General features: G+C 36.2%; 1 protein-coding gene across 1 annotated transcript in view; it reads left to right on the top strand.

The window, feature by feature from the left end:
- MROH9 (maestro heat like repeat family member 9) overlaps positions 1 to 17058 on the top strand; it is a 154652-nt gene that overhangs the window by 129637 nt on the left and 7957 nt on the right. Inside the window, 4 exon segments of the mRNA XM_028123014.1 lie at positions 5005 to 5140; positions 11192 to 11316; positions 14714 to 14863; positions 16846 to 17000. Of these exon segments, the coding sequence (XP_027978815.1) occupies positions 5005 to 5140; positions 11192 to 11316; positions 14714 to 14863; positions 16846 to 17000 (566 nt within the window).

Below are 17058 nucleotides of genomic sequence, written 5' to 3'. Positions count from 1 at the left end.
CTGCCCTATGATCTAGGAATTGCACTACTGGGTATTTATCCAAAGAATACAAAAACACTAATTCAAAGGGATACATGCACCCCTATGTTTATAGCAGTATTATTTACAATAGACAAGATATGGAAACAGCCCAAGTGTTCATCAACAGATAAATGGATAAAGAAGATGTGATATACAGACACACACACACACACACACATATATATGGAATATATATACATATTATATATATGGAATATATATGGAATATTACTCAGCCATAAAAAGGAATGAATCTTGTCATTTTCAACAAGGATGGAGATAGAGAGTATAATGCTAAGCAGAATAAGACAGAGAAGGACAAATACCATAGGACTTCACTCATATGTGGAATTTAAGAAACAAAGCAGATGAGCAAAGGAGAAAAGAGAGAGAGAGAGAGACAAACCAAGAAACAGATTCTTAACTATGGAGAATTAAACTGATGGTTACCAGAGGGGAGACAGGTGGGGGCATGGCTTAAATAGGTGATGGGGATTAAGAAGCACACTTGTCATGATGAGCACCAGGCAATAGTCACTGTATTGTACACCTGAAACTAATATAATACTGTATTCTACTAACTATAATTAAAAATAAAAAATAAAAAGTAAAAGATGGGTGAAGGATTTCCAATCAAAGCTGACAGATTGTCCACATGCCTTTCTCTCCTCTCCCTTTAAAGTCCTCACAAAATGGTAGCAATGACATTTGTGAAATTAGTAAAAATTTTCAATGGGATAGTGATGTCAATAAACTTCTGGATGATAGATAAGACAGAAAATGTTAACTGACAAAGACTAGCACAGGAAGCTGAAAGGCAGGTGCACATGATCATTAGGAGGAGGTACAGCTTTTCATGAAGAAGTTTGCCCTGTGCAGTCCTGGAGAAGCGGGAGCTATGGAAGCCCAGTAATGATAAAGAATGAGAGGCAAAGGAAGGCCAAAAATATATGCATTAACTAACTGAAAGGATTCACCGAAAGTTTATATAGAAGAATCCATACTGCCTTCTATCCCCCTTGATACACACACTATATTCCACAGGGACATGGTCCACTGGCAGGTAAAATTTGAGGACTTTTTCTCAAAATGTTTAGAAAATCCCTGAAAAAATCGTCTTGATTATGTTGTTTCCATATAATTCAGCATGACCCCAGCTTCCCCACCTAACAACCCAAAAGCTAAGCCCACATTTTGACAAGCCTTGCTCACATATATAAACCCCGCCAAGAAGCATTACATTTTTAAGTATGACTAGATAACCAAGATTTGCCAGACATTTGATTAAACTCTCCCAATACAAGAGTCAGCCCAAGATAAATAAAGAGAAAAACGTGATTATCAAAAATAAAAAGACAACTCAGGGCACAGGTGAGACTTTAGCCTCAAAAAAGGTAGAGAAGACATATTTATATGCCAAAAGAAGATATAATTAAAGTGAGCATGACCTATGCATTGAACAATTTTACTTAGTCACAATAATAAGACCACATTATTGATTTTCAACTTTTAGAGTCAATCTATACATCGATCACAAAAAACTCAAATAAGTTACTGAATACAATGTAAATGCTATCAACTTAATGCAAAAACAAAAGTGCAGAGAATAGTTTAGTGGTTCCTCAACAAGTTAAATATAGAATTAACATATGACCCAGCAATCCTAGGTATACACCCAAAAGAATTTAAAACAGATGTTCAAACAGAAATTTCTACACAAATGTTCATGGTGGCACAATTCACAATAGCCAAGAAGTGGGAACAACCTAATTGTCCATCAGCAAAGTGAATGGACAAATAAAATGTGGTATATTCATACAATGGAATATTACTTGGCCATAAAGATAAATGAATTCAGATATATAATACAACACTAATGAAACTTAAAAACATTACACTAAGTGTAAGAAACTAGCCATAAAAGTTACATGTTGTATGATTCCATTTATATGAAATAGTAGAATAGGCAAATCCACAGAGACAGACAGCAGCTTTGTGGTTGCCAGGAACTGGGAGGACAGAAGAATGAGGAATGACTGGTTAATGGTACATGGCTTTCACTTGAGGTGATGAAAAAAATTTAGAACTAGAGGGGCGCCTAGGTGGCTCAGTCAGTTAAGCGTCCTCTCTTGGTTTCAACTCAGGTCAAGATCTCAGGGTCATGAGATTGAGCCCCATGTTGGGTTCCAAGCTCAACGCAGAGCCTGCTTAAGATTCTCTCTTTCCCTCTCCTTCTGCACCTCCCCACTCTGCTCATTCTCTCTCTCTCTCTCTCTCTCAGGAAAAAAAAAAGGATTTAGAGCTAGAGAGAGGTGATTGTTTTTCAACATTGTGAATGAACTTAATGCCCACCAAATTATGTACTTTAAAATGATGAAAATGATAAATTGTAGGTTATGTATATTTTTTGCCACAATAAAAAAATGCAAAATAAAGTATAGGCAAAAGAAGTAGGGAAGTAGAAGTGATAGAAGAAAGTTGAAGGGAAATAAGAGTGCTCCAAAACATCTACTACATAAAGTGGGGGATCAACAAGATATATTATGAACAAGAAATGAAAGTATTACTATGTTGGGCGCCTGGGTGGCTCATTCGTTAGGCGTCTGCCTTCAGCTCAGGTCATGATCCCAGGGTCCTGGGATCGAGTTCCACATCAGGCTCCCTGCTCAGTGGGAAGCCTGCTTCTCCCTCTCCCACTCCCCCTGCTTGTGTTCCTGCTTTCACTGTCTCTCTCTGTCAAATAAATAAATAAAATCTTTAAAAAAATTTTTTTAAAGTATTACTATGTTATGAAAATAGAAAAGGGAATGACTAAAAATAGTAATACACATAATGGGTAATATGCTATATTGAGAGGATTGTGGCAAAGTGGAAGGATGTAATTGAGCTGAACCCTAATTTATCACAGCAGGAAGAGATAAGCAATGTCCTAAATTGATATTAGAACAGAAATGGAAGTCCATCTTAGAGATAAAGAAGTGACCTCCAGAAGAAGCAGCTAAAAAACTTAGGAGTGGTTGCCTCTGGAATTTAGCATCTAAAACTATCATTATTGTTGAGATAAGGAACGGGAGGGGCCAAGATCTACAAAGAAGGATTCCAGTAAGAAAGGGTCAGAAAACCAAGCAGAAATACTTAGGCTAAGGGATTAATACTGAGAAGCTTCTTTTCCCAGATTTTGAGTTTTTTTTTTTTTTTTCTTTCCAGCACTTGAATAGATTTTCTAAAAAAACAGGACCATATTGTATTAGAAGTTCCCAAAGTCTTATGTTGGAGAGGGTGTAGCTGTGGTTGGCACACTTCTGAAGGGGCTGTGCAGTGCAAATCTGTGTGCTCCATGGTCCATATGGCCTTCTTCTTATCTTGTCTTATCCAAGGTCATGTTCCCCATCCTCTTCAAACATGCCATACAATCTAGACATGGCCACACCTACAATGGAGACAACACCTAGACAGACCTGATCTAGCAAACAGAATAGACAGACCACTAATAGCTTCATTTACAAAAACACCTGGTAAGAATTGCACATCCACAAGTTCTTGAGAAGGGATAATCAAGAAAGGCCATTTGAGGCAAAAGTTTTAATACCAGAAGACTTTAGGGGCAAACCACTATAAATTGTTCCCAGTGTCCGTGAACTAAACTGAGAGAAGTACTCCTCCATCATGCCCAATACAAAAACACAACTCTTCACTCTGGTGATTCTAAAATCTTGCCCTTACATGGAAAAAGAAAGTTGGAATGTAACTCCAAAGAAAAGAACATCCAAGGAAAGAAAACATGTCTTCCTAGAACCTAGAGTAGAGGCATCCCGTACTGTCTTCTTCTAGATTCTCCTAAGTCATAGGACTCCTAACATAGAGGGATTCCAAGCCCAGGCTTACAAAAAAGTATGGGCAGAAAGAATCAGAGAACATCCACAGAAGCAAAAGATTATCTCCCCCTCTTCTACTGAGACTATCACTCCCAGCATCCGTGTTCACTTATGCCTTTGGCCCATGACCCAGGTTGCTTCCCACTCTTCTTTAAGAATAACTCTGTGTGCATGTGCATGTGTGTGTGTGTGTCTGTGTGTGTCTGTGTATGTGTGTAAGATTGAGAGAGAGAGAGAGGTGGGTCAAGCAACATAAGAGACAGGGATAAGGGGACATAAGAGATGAGAAAGAAGGAGAAACAGGCCTTGGAATCCTCCCAGAGGGTTGACTTGGACTCTTTTACCACCAACATTTGCTCTAATCCTCAAAGAATCTATTTAGTAAAAGTAATCACCTGTCTTAGAAACAAGAAGACTCACTAGTTTACCAAACCTACATATAAATAGAATTATTTGTTTAAAAAAATGATAATGGTACTCAAACCTTCACAAAAGCAGAATGTGTCTTCCACCTCTCTTTTCTTCTTGACAAATAAATCAAGATTTCTGTCAAGGAAGTTGTAGGAGGAAATACATAAATATTGTAATAGTAGCTTTGACATCAGAAGTAAATGCCCCGAGTTTTAAAAAATGAATTTCCCTGGGAAGAATCAGAACAATTCTAGGAGGAAAAGTTACATTTCTCCAGTGTAACTGAAGAGTGTCATCTGAAGTGTGCCATACATAGAGAAGAAAGCATGAAAATTTTAGGGTATCCATCCCCTGCCCCAATATCCTGGGAATTTGCTACCTGAAAATTGCTACCTGACTCATGGTATAGAAACTAGCATTAGTTGAGTTGCTATTCTTTCCAAGCACTTTGCTAAGAACTTTCTTTTTTGTCATAAATAGTCCCCCCAATAACTATTACAAGGTAGCATTTATTATCCACATTTTATAGATGAGGAAATTGAGGCTCAGGAATAGATTTGAATATAGGTTTTGTAAATTCTGGAGCTCATCCTCTAATCCTAGGCATATATATATATATGTATATGGATCAAATGCAGACATTCAATGTTAACTATGAATAGCAAATACATTTTTTACTCCTTTGTTTTTCCAACAGGCAAGTGTTGATGCTCCATGTTTGGGTGTCCTGGCAGCAGAACTGTCTCTTCTGTGTTGCCACAATGATCCCTTAATCACACAACAAGCATCCTCAGGACTGTATCACCTCCTCTGCATTGCAAAGTGTCAGAATGGTAAGAATGATTTACCATCTCTTCTAATGGATACTAAGAATTTGCCCCTAATTTTTCTACTGTGGATCCCAAGAAGGCGCTATGTCTGCAGATTTCTAAATCCTACCCCAAGATCTATAGCCCCACTTTCTAAAATATATTTTGTAATCTTTTTAGAATTATCAAAATATGCTAGTAATGTTTGGTTCTTCAAGATGTATAAAGTATTGTACTTAGTGTTGGGTGTTAATGGTGGGGACAGGAATGCTGTGGGGAGGAAGGGAAGAAGAAGAAGAAAGATTGCCAATGAGACTTTTAAAAAGGAGGCATATTTTTCTCCTCTAATGGGGCATCAAATAGAACACTCAGATTCTTCAGTGGTTGGGAAAAATTAGCCCAAGACTAAAGTAGATGCTGCTCTGGACAGCCTAACAAAGCATAAAAGCAAGTCCTGAAAGTATCAAACCATTTCCAACCAAACTATTAAACAGAGAAAAGATTTATCCTCCCATAATACATGACTATTAAATATACAAATATAAATATATATAATCGGTGCTCGCTTCGGCAGCACATATAATAAATATATATAATTGTTCTTAAGGCATTGAACATCAGATAACAAAGGACAATGATTCCTGAGAGATGGGAACAAATGAACAAATGAGGTGAAGATTACAATTGCCTGAGCTTACCACCTAAAGTAAGTTTTTAGGCTCTAACCCAGTAGTCTCACCAAGTTGAAGAGACAGAATTAGGAATCTAGAGAGATCAAGATACCTAGGGTTTACAGGTCTGAGTACCAGAGAGGAGTGCACAAAGGCAGAACTCCAGAGACCTGAAGAGGGTCCCCTTTAACCCTTCAGGTATGGAGTGATCCGAACATGCATGTGAGGAAACTACCTGAGGACAGGGAGAATGGTTAGAGAGAAAAATCCAATGAACTCACAAAGGCTGGGAATTGTGCCTATGACCATAAGCCAGAATTTAAACCTTCATAATTTGTAAGTAATGAAGTACTCAAAGTGTTTTGTTTTATTAGAAGGAAAAAAATTATCTCTAGACTAAATTGTTTTAGTGTCATGTAACAAAGCTTAAAAACAAGATCTAAAAATATCAAGTAATCTCCAAATACTTTAAATGCTCATCAGAATGGAGCTCAAGACTACTCCTAGGAATACCAAAATTCCAACACTCAACAAGTTAAAACTTATAGTGTCTGACATCCAGTAAAAATTACTAGGTATGCAAAGAAGCAGACTACAACCCATAATGAGGAGAAAAATTAATCAAAACTGACCCAGATGATAGAATTAGTAGACAAGGACATTAAAACAATTATTGTAATATATTCCATTTATTTAAGGAGTCAGAGAAAAAGATGAGCATGTTAAGTAGAGATATAGAAAAATTTCTAAAAGACTTCAGTTGAACCTCTGGAGATGAAAACTACAATATCTGAGATGAAGGACACTCCGGGAGAGATCAACAGTGTAATTTTAAAGAGAGCCAGAGGAGGGCGCCTGGGTAGCTCAGTGGTTAAGCGTCTGCCTTCGGCTCAGGTCAGGAGGGCTTCCTGCTCAGCGGGAAGCCTGCTTCTCCCTCTCCCACTCTCCCTGCTTGTGTTCCCTCTCTTGCTATGTATCTCTCTGTCATATAAATAAGTAAAATCTTAAAAAAAGAAAGAAAGAAAAAGAAAAAGAAAGAAAGAAAGGAAGGAAGGAAGGAAGAAAGAAAGAAAGAAAGAAAGAAAGAAAGAAAGAAAGAAAGAAAAGAGAGAAAGAAAGAAAGAAAGAAAGAAAGAAAGAAAGAAAGAAAGAAAGAAAGAAAGAAAGAAAGAAAGAAAGAAAAAGAAAGAAAGAAAGAAAGAAGAAAGAAAGAGAAAGAAAGAAAGAAAGAAAGAAAGAAAGAAAGAAAGAAAGAAAGAAAGGAAGAAAGAAAGAAAGAAAGAAAGAAAGAAAGAAAGAAAGAAAGAAAGAAAGAAAGAAAGAAAGAAAGAAAGAAAGAAAAAGAAAGCAAGCAAGCAAGCCAGAGGAAAAAAGACATTTCATTCAGAGGAACAAACGTAAAGATGACAGCAAATTTCTCATCAGAAATAATAAAAACCATAGGCAATCGTGCAGCCTCCCAATGTACTGAAAGGGAAAAAAAAGTCAATCTAGAATTCTTTAGTCAGCAATAATTCTTTTAAAAACAAAAGTGAAATAAAGACATGTTTAGATATACAAGAGCTGCCAGAATTCATCACCAGCCGATCTGCACTATAAGAAATATTAAAGGAAATCCTTCAAGAAAAAAAAAATCCAGGTGAAAATCTAGATCTACATAAAGGAATTAAGAGTAATGGGGTGCAACTATGTAGGTAAATACTAAAATTCTCTTCTCATTATTTAAATCTTTTAAAATGATAATCACCTGTTAAAGGCAAAAAATAATATCAATGTAAAAGCTAAATATATGACAATAGTTCAGAGGCTTGAAAGAGGAAGTATGACTACAGTTTAAGGTTCTTACACAGAGCCATGAAATATCCCTTAAAAGTAAACTGTGAAAAGTTAAAGATGTATACTATAAGCCTTAAAGCAGCCTCTTAGATGACATAGCAAAGAGTTACATATAATAAACCAAAATGGAGATGTAATGTTTTAAGTACTTTTAAAGAAGACAAAAAAGGGGTGCCTGGGTGGCTCAGTTGGTTGAGCGACCAACTCTTGATTTCAGCTCAGGTCATGATATCAGGGTCATGAAATGGAGCCCCTGAGCACCAAGTCTGCTTAAGATTCTCTCCCTCTCCCTCTGCCCCTCCCCACCCCAGCTTTCTCTCAAAAAAAAAAGAAGAAAAAGAAAAGAAAAAACAAAAAAGAGGAAAAATAGAAAGAACAGGTGGGGAAAATAGAAAACAAATAGTGAAGACTGAAAGCCATGTAGAGTAATTGTAAATATTCTGAATACCTCCAATTAAAAGGCAGAGATTATCAGATTGGACAAAAAGCAAGACTCAGCTATATGCTGCCTATAAGAAATCCACTTTAAATGCAAAGCCACAAATAGAGTAAAAGTTAAAAGTTGGAAAATGATGTATAACATGGTAATATTAGTCAAAAGGAAATTAGAGTGGCTAAGTCAATATCAAAATATATATATATGTATATATATATATATATATATATATATATATATATTTCAGAGCAAAGAATGCTTCCAGGGAAAAAGAGGATCATTTCATAATGATAAAGGTGTCAATTAATTAATAAGACATAATAATTCTAAATATATGTCCCTAAAAACAAAAATATATAAAAATAAAAATCAATACATTAAACAAAAATGAATAGAACTGGAGTAGATATAGAATTATAGCCAGAGAATTCAGTATCCCTCTCTCAATAATTCATAATTACACAGAAAATTATTAAGGATATAGACTTGAACGAACTTGACCTAATTGACATTTATAGAACACTCCACCAATAATGGAAAAATGAACATTCTCAAAGAAAAATGAAATTTACCAGAATAAACCATATCAAGCCATAGAAAAATGTCTTTAATTCATACAAAATATATTCTCTGACCAAAATGGAATTAAATTAGAAATAAAAACCAGAAAGATATCTGGAAAATTCAAAATGTTTGGAAACAAGGTAGTCCACTTCTCAATAACCCATGAGTCAAAAAAATAAATAAAAATGGAAATTGAAAGTATTTTGAGTAAAATGAAAATATAATACCCATAAAAAAAACTCCTTGAAATGATCTAGCAGTTAAAGGAAGAAACTATACCAATCCTAATCAAATTCTTACAGAAATGTGAGAATGAGGGAATGCTTGCCAACTCCTTCAGTGAGGCCAGCAACATTCTGAGACCAAAAGCACATAAAGACTTTACAAGAAAAACAAAAACAAAAAGACTACAAAGCAGAGTTCCTCAAGAACACAGGTGCAGAAATTTATAAATAGATCCATATATGTATGGTCAAATGCTTTTTAAAAAAATGTTTTTATTAACATATAATGTATTATTTGTTTCAGGGGTACAGGTCTGTGATTCATCAGTCTTACAAAATTCACAGTGGTCACCATAGCACATAACCTCCCCAATGTCCATCACCCAGCCACCCCATCCCTCCCACCTGGTCAAATGCTTTTTGATAAAAGTTCAAAGCAAGTTCAGTGAAAAAAGAGAAAATATCAGTAAATGATGTTGGAAAAATTGGTTATATATATGCAAAAGAAAATAACTTTGAACTGTATCTTATACATAATGCAAAAGCTAATTCAAAATGGACCCATAAGACTAAATGTAAAATCTAAAACTATGAAACTAAAAGAAGTCTTTGTATCTTGAGTTAGGCAAAGTTTTCTTTTTCTTTTTTTTTTTTAAGAGAGGGGATTGGGGAGATGGCAGTGGGGAGGGGCAGAAGGAGAGGGAGAGAGAGAATCTTAATCCCCTAATTCGTCTCAAGGCTAGATCTCAGGACTCTGAGGTCATGACCTGAGCCAAAATCGAGAGTTGGATGCTCAACCGACTGAGCCATCCAAGCGCACCAAGGATTTCTTAAATACAACACCAAAAGCATGACCTATAAATTTTAAAAATGAAAAATTAAGTACTTCTGCTCTTTGAAAGACACTGTTAAGAGAATAGATAAACCATACACTGGGAGAAGATTATGTACAAGTTCCATATCTGAGAAAAGGCCTATATCCAGAATTTAAAAATGCATGCTCAAACTCAGTAAGAAAACAGATGACAAATTAAAAAATAGTAAATTTGAATTTGAGTTATTTGAATCATTTCACCAAAGAAGAACAGATGGCAAGGACGCACACCAAAAGATGTTCAATATTTGGTCATAAAAGGCATGTAACTTAAAAACTGCAATGAGATACCAGTAGAATGTCTAAAATTGAAATGCTGACCATACCATATGTTATTAAAGATGTGAAGCAACTGGAACTCTCACACATTGCTAGAGAGAGTGTGAAATGATACAATTTTGGAAAACAATTTGGCAGTATCCTGAAAAGATAAACACACATCTACCAAATGATCCAGTCATTCCATAACTTAGGATTTACCTAAGAAAAATGAAAGCCAATATCCACACCAAGACCTGTACACAAATGTTGATAGCACCTTTATTTGGAAAAGCCAAAAATTAGAAACAACCCAAATGTCTATCAATAGGTAAATGGATTAGCAGATGATGGTATATACATACAATGGAATAGTATTCATCAGTGAAACAGGAATGAACTATTGATACATACAACTCGGATCAATCACAAAATACTTTTGCTGAATGAAAAATGCCAAACAATGGAAGAGTACATGCTATATGAGTCCACTTATATAAAATTAGAAAATAGAAAATACAACTTGATGGAAAGCTGATAACTGAAAGCAGATCTGTGGCTGCCTTCGGATCATGCGTGGGCACAGGGAGCAGGTGTGGTGGAGGGAATGAATATGGCGGTTGTTGGTTTTTTTTTTTTTTTGCTGCAGTAATGTTTTCATTGGTATATACATATATAAAAACTTACCAAATTGTACATTTTAAATAAGCTGTATTTAAATTAAATCCCTATAGAGCTGTTAACAAACAAATGAAATCACTGAAACTCACCTTCTCTGGAACTAAAGACATCTGCATCTGAAATTTTCATTGAGAGCTTTTGGCTTTCCTGCTATACAACTTCCCCAGCTCCTTGCAAAACGCCTCCAAGTCTGCTCTTCTACCAATAAACACTCCAACTTAGCAACAGCTTTTCCAGTGCATTGAGTGATGCATTTGATGGCGATGGCCTAAATGTATTCAATATCTGCTCAACTTACGAAAATTATCTATGTCTTTCATTCATATTTCACAGAGGCCTCACTTAAACACTTTATGGACTCTGGATCAGTGCTGCCATAATATTTGATGTGATTAAACTATCAGCAGAGAATTAAATGTTCAGAATACTTTAGATCTCCAGAATTGGGTAGGAAGGAGAAATTGGAAATAGCAATGTCATAGAAGGAACTAATGATCAAATAAAAACCTTAAACTTTTTTCCTTAATATAGCGGATATTGAAAAAAATAAATCCACAATATATGATAAGTCTGGAAATCAGTGCCTCCTGCCTACTCCCTCTGAAATGGAATTCCTACCTAAGGTCTTACAATGGGACAAAACTAAAATTACCCAGGTAACTTGCCCCCCTCCTCACTTTATTCTATGGCTTTTATCTCATGTGTATTATTACTTTTAGTGGCAACTTATTTCAACAGTTTATATTTTTAATAAATGTTTTCCATGTTTTTAAAGTTCAGTGAAGCAGAGTAAATAATGTGTAGAGTATTTGGCTCTCCAATTTTCATCTCTATGAATAAGTGATGCCTATTATTCCTGAATATAGCAATTTATATTATTTTATGTAATCCTTACAGAATACACATAGGAGTTTTATACTTCTTTTTGTTTGATTAATAAATATGAACTAAAGATGGGGAACTTCTGGTTATTTAGCAAACTTAATGGAGTCACCAGTTAACAGGCTTTTCAATAGTATTACATTTCATTCAACAAACATCAAAATAACCTGCTTTAGATTTTGTTTTAAAAAGCCTATTAAATTAAAAAAAATTTAAGTTGAAGTGATAAACCTCAGTACCAAGCAAATCGTTTTTACATTGACCCAACCCTGGGGAAAACCATGAGGCTCCATGTACTCCCTCACTTTCTTCAAAGTACATGGGCCTGAGGCACCTGGATGGCTCAGTCATTAAGCATCTGCCTTCAGCTCAGGTCATGATCCCAGGGTCCTGGGATCGAGCCCCGCATCGGGCTCCCTGCTCTCCCACTCCCCCTGCTTGTGTTCCCTCTCTTGCTGTGTCTCTCTCTGTCAAATAAATAAAATCTTTAAAAAAAAAAAAAAGTACATGGGCTTATCCATATGGTTGAGAGATCACCCAGCTCTGCAGCTTAGGTTGGGCTGTCCCAACAGATGGCCTTCTAACCACACATATTGAGCCAACAGCTCAGCAAAGCTGCTGGGGAAGCCCTTTAGGTGAGTTCATCTCTTGGGATGGGAGAGTCTTATGGTTCCTCCTAAAACCACATACATAAAGCAGTGTCTTCTCCTCCCATGGCTGAGATAGATAGAATTGTGGGAGGCTGAGGAGCTGTGGAAGTGATACGTTTTACATAACATGGTCAAAAATACTGCTTAGATATCTTAAATACGCGTTTGCACGATGGTGCATTTTTCCAAAATCAAGCATTATTCTTATCCACGTCCCCTCAAAAATCATGAGACTGGTTGACTATGAAATTGTCCATTTACATGAAGAAACCAAGCATCTGTATAGGTTTACTAGAAAATTCTTCTACATTCTTGCATCCTCTACTCCAGTGCCCTGGAATTGGAATCCTGAGCACCGTGATTGAGCTAGTGAGTGGAGGACTGGCAGCCTCCTCAGAGCCCCTTCCAAGCAGTTCATGAGGCTAGCTACCACCAATTTCAGGTTGCATTCTGTCTTTTCTGAGTTTAATGTCCTTCAGATTTGGAAATCCTGGGGTTTGAGGGGAGGGTGGCCTGGGTCCTTATGTTCATGACCTCTTGTTTGGTTCCCATTTGTGAGACCAAAGCAGGCCAGTCGTGGCCCCCTGTGCAAGGGCGGTAGCTGGGAAACTCTGAGGTGGGACTGTCAGAGGTATACTGGAACAGGCGGGTTGAGAGAATCTAAGTTTGTAACAAGGGGATCAAGAAGACTATAGCCAGAGACAAAGTCCAAAGGATGAAAATAGAAGGATAAGCATTAAGGCTTTTAGCCAAGAGAGCTAGAAACAAAATACCATGAAATGGGAGGATCAAATTTAAAAAAGAAAAAAAAAAGAGCAGTTTACAGATTAAGAGACTGTTCTTTTATACAGTGACCAGTTATAAGAGAGGACACTGTCTTCTAATGGAGGCACAAAGTGTCATAAAAGTGTCACAGACTAAACCAAAAAAAAAAATGTTTATACCAAATAAACTAATAATCTCACTCATGGGAATGTATAGAAATGAAAAAACTCAATATATCTATTTATGAGAAGAGGTTCTTCACAGACGTGTGGTTTATTTTTTAACAGACTGTGTCAAACACAGAGAAATAGATTATAAATTGTGGAATATCAAGTTAATAGTATATCATGCAGCCATTACAATGAACAGCATCAAGAATATGTAATAACATGGTATAAGAGTAAGAAATAAGGGGAGATAGAGGTGATTTTTAAAGAATTCAGCACCATGGTCCTATGGGACTGGTATATTTCTGAAGAGTTACATGTAAATCCCATTTTATAGGCAGTCCCTGTCCTCTGATGTAGTCTACTGTCATACTTGGATCTTCATGTGACAGAAATTTCTAACAGTAGCTCTAATTTTCACTAGAAGTTGCTTCTTCTACAAATTTTAAATAGACACTAAAATAATTTCATTGAATAAACAAATAAATAGTTAAAAGAGAATATTCCCCCATTTCAATGTTTTTTCTTTAATTCAACAAATCATATAATGAAATCTGGCTTTCTTAAAGAAGGGCAAACTATTTGTGATACTCAGTCCACCTCACCAAGGCTTAGTGACCCTCCTTTAGCTTTCTTCCATAGCATTCCAAGAATACCACCCCTCGCCCCTGTGCCCAGTAGGAGGGAGCCTGGTGGCCACCCATTCTTGCTCAAACCTCAGGTTTGCCCTATTGACCAAAAAGAGCTGTGCGCCATCCTTTTAAGAGGGATGCAGATAAGCTTTTATTGGCAAGATTAGGTACCTTCTGTACTTGGGAAAATGACATATGTGTGTGTGTATGTTTATAATATAATATGCAATATATATACACATATATTTATGTATATGAAAGGAGAAAATGTGACTCATTCAGCTTTCTTAACTGAGAGATAATGTAATTCTGTTCTTATTTTATGGTCCATGGATATTCCTCTGACTTTAAAAAAAAGGATTGTTTGAATTGTAGTTCTTGTACCTCAATCATCGACATATGATCCTTTTTTTTTCTCTTCCTGCTTCTTGACCCTTCTCTGGGAAAAAGTCCACACCCTTGAATCACCCTGCCTGTCTTACTTCATCCCCGCCTGCATCTACTGATCATGCTTGTTTCTGATCTCAGCAAACTCATTTCCGAAGCTAAAGAATCTCACAGTAATTTCTAACATCCGAACAGCTGAATTGGTGTAAAATCAATATTTTACAGTTCCTCCTAATTGTAATGCCATGGTTTTTCATTTTTTCCTGGCCTGGCCCCAGAGCTGACTTACCCAGATAAAAGTGTTTTAACTGCTTTAAAAATCAGAAGAAAAAAATAAATGTAATTCCACTTGAATTATAGTCATCTCAATATCAATACAGTTGTAAAATATGACTTTTAACATTTTTGAATGGAGAAAGAGAGCCACAGTAGCAAAAATGCCTAAGGCCTACAAAAATCTCTTGGCCCTACCTGGTCCTGGAGCTTCCTTCAGGATGACTGAATTCAGTAGTCTTTCTTACGTTTCCTGTAGGTAAGGTGTGAGGTCATGGCTCTCCTTTTTGGTTTCAGAGTGTAGGACACACCCTACTGCCATCCTTGCTGACTGACTTTGTGTGGAGTCTCCTGATGAGACTCTCTTCACCTAATTATATAATCGCATTCAAGGCATCAACCATGCTGAAATTGACTCTGGAATGTCATGCGCATAAGGTCACCATGGTAAGATACTTGACAGTGAGTAGAGGAACACAGATTTTATTCTCTAAAGGGCTCTGTTGCCTTTGTTATATGCCTACTTCTTTTCCTATGTATTTCTTGCCATTGTTCATTATGTTACTTTAATCAGATGAGGCTTTTTTTGATGAAATATTTCAAGCACACAGAAAAGTTTAGAAAATAATGTCATGAACCTTTACCTATGAGTCATACCAAATCATAGTATCTTGACACATTTTCATCAGTTTTCTTAAAGAATACATTCAGAAGAGTAAAATAGTACAGATATAATTGAAATCTTCTGTGTAACCACCAGGGGAAGTTTTCAAGGACCCTCAGTTTGCTGTAGGGCTGACTACATAATTTGTGGGGCCAAGTGCTAATGAATGTGGGGCTTCCTGTTCAAAACATAGGGAAAAGGTGTCATTAAATATACAAACATATGAAGGTTTTTTTCCTTTCCTCCAGTCTTTCTCTCTCAATTTGTCATGGCATTTTTATTTTCTATTTAAAGTCTTTCTAAGTTAAAAAAAAAACTAAATATTTAAATAGCACAAATTTTACCATCTTTGTATTGTGCAATGCCAGTGATATATGTAAATATAACAGCGTTTAATTCAACAAAATAATGCAATTCACATTTCATAGCTCATACAAGAATATGTTTTGGCTCAGGTCATGATCTGAGGGTCATGAGATCCAGCCACACAGAGCTCCTCGCTCAGTGTGAAGACAGCTTGAGATTCTTTTCCCCTCCCTCTCCCCCGGTGCTCCTCTTCCTGCTCACATGCACTCTCTCTCTCTCTAAAACTAACTAAATAAAATATTTTAAAAATAAAATAAATCAGTTATAATGGAGAATTATTCATGGTTAAAATTATCCCTGAAAAATCCCTGAGTTGCACATATAGTATTTGGGTTTACAATCTCTAAATAAATCTAACATGGCAGGTCTTTTCTTAAGAATTAAAGCAGATCATTATTGGTATACTTGAGTGTACAGTAACATAGCTGGCTTGTTTTGGGTCATGCTGCGTGGAAAGGAAAAGGGGTTGAGAAGAGTTCTAAATCCATAGTTAAAAGGCCTATTGAGAAGAGCAATGTTTAATGTCCCCCATTCATGTCCCCCATGTTCACCTTCGAGCATATGCAGTATGAGGAATGTCCTGCACTCTTAACGCTTCACTTCTTTATTTATTTGCTTCTTTATTTATTTATTTATTGCTTGGAGTAGGGGGATGTGCACAGATAACTGACTATATATAAGACAGTTGCAGTGGAATGTAAATTATGTCAATCAACACTTCAGCTTATGATCTCTGAGGAATAGTTTCCCAAAATAAAAAGTGAAGTTATCTTGTTGGGTGAAATTTGATGTTGAATATACAGCCATTAATTTGAGACAAATTTCAGGTCTAGCTAGTAATCACCTTGTTCAAGAATTAATAAAAAGGGGAAAAAATAAAACTGACATAGGGCCTATGAATAGAATTTGCAAGATTATGTGACTCAGTGTTTACCATTCTGGGCCATTCTTCCAACACATAGTTTATCCATTCTGTATGCAGATTCAAGTCTTCTTTAATTGTCAGAAAGGTTTTTTGAAGCATACAGTTCCATTGTTATTCTGTTCCATTATTTTGACTTCCTTCTTAAAGGACTTGAATTATACATGTTTTTTTTTCCCTATACCAGGCTTATATGTCTTAAATAAGGAAGTCTACCTTGCCCAAATAAACTTTTTTTTAAAAAGTTGGGTATTTTCCCACTATCAATAAATGCATAGGCTTATTTCTCATCCCAATAGATATTTTACATTGTGTAGTCACACACATAAATATGCTTTCCTCTAGTGCTTATTTGTATGTTAATTGCTGCCTTGGACATTCTGAGAAGGACTAAATTCTTACATCCAAGAAATGCCTTGCTTTAGAGATGCCCATGGAACAAGAGACTCTTGTTGACCTATTAAATTACTTTTCCAGGTGTCTAAGATTGTGGATGCTATTTATAAGAAATTGTGTGAAGATTCTTCTCATGTTATGAGGCATGCTATGTTGCGGGTCATCACCTTGTTAACACGCACTTCACCGAAGAAGGTTATCTTTCAACTTATGGATTACCCAGTCCCAGCAGACAAGTAAGGCCCCCTCACCCCTTCCATAAGGGTTTGTTCACAGGCTCTAGAATCTGACAGA

The sequence above is a fragment of the Eumetopias jubatus genome, unplaced genomic scaffold, assembly GCF_037043125.1.
Source record: "Eumetopias jubatus isolate StellerSeaLion01/CBP00866 unplaced genomic scaffold, mEumJub1_p1.0 scaffold_12, whole genome shotgun sequence".
Classification (NCBI taxonomy): domain Eukaryota; kingdom Metazoa; phylum Chordata; class Mammalia; order Carnivora; family Otariidae; genus Eumetopias; species Eumetopias jubatus.
The sequence above is the reverse complement of the archived record's forward strand: the minus strand, read 5'-3'. Positions and strand labels throughout refer to the sequence as shown.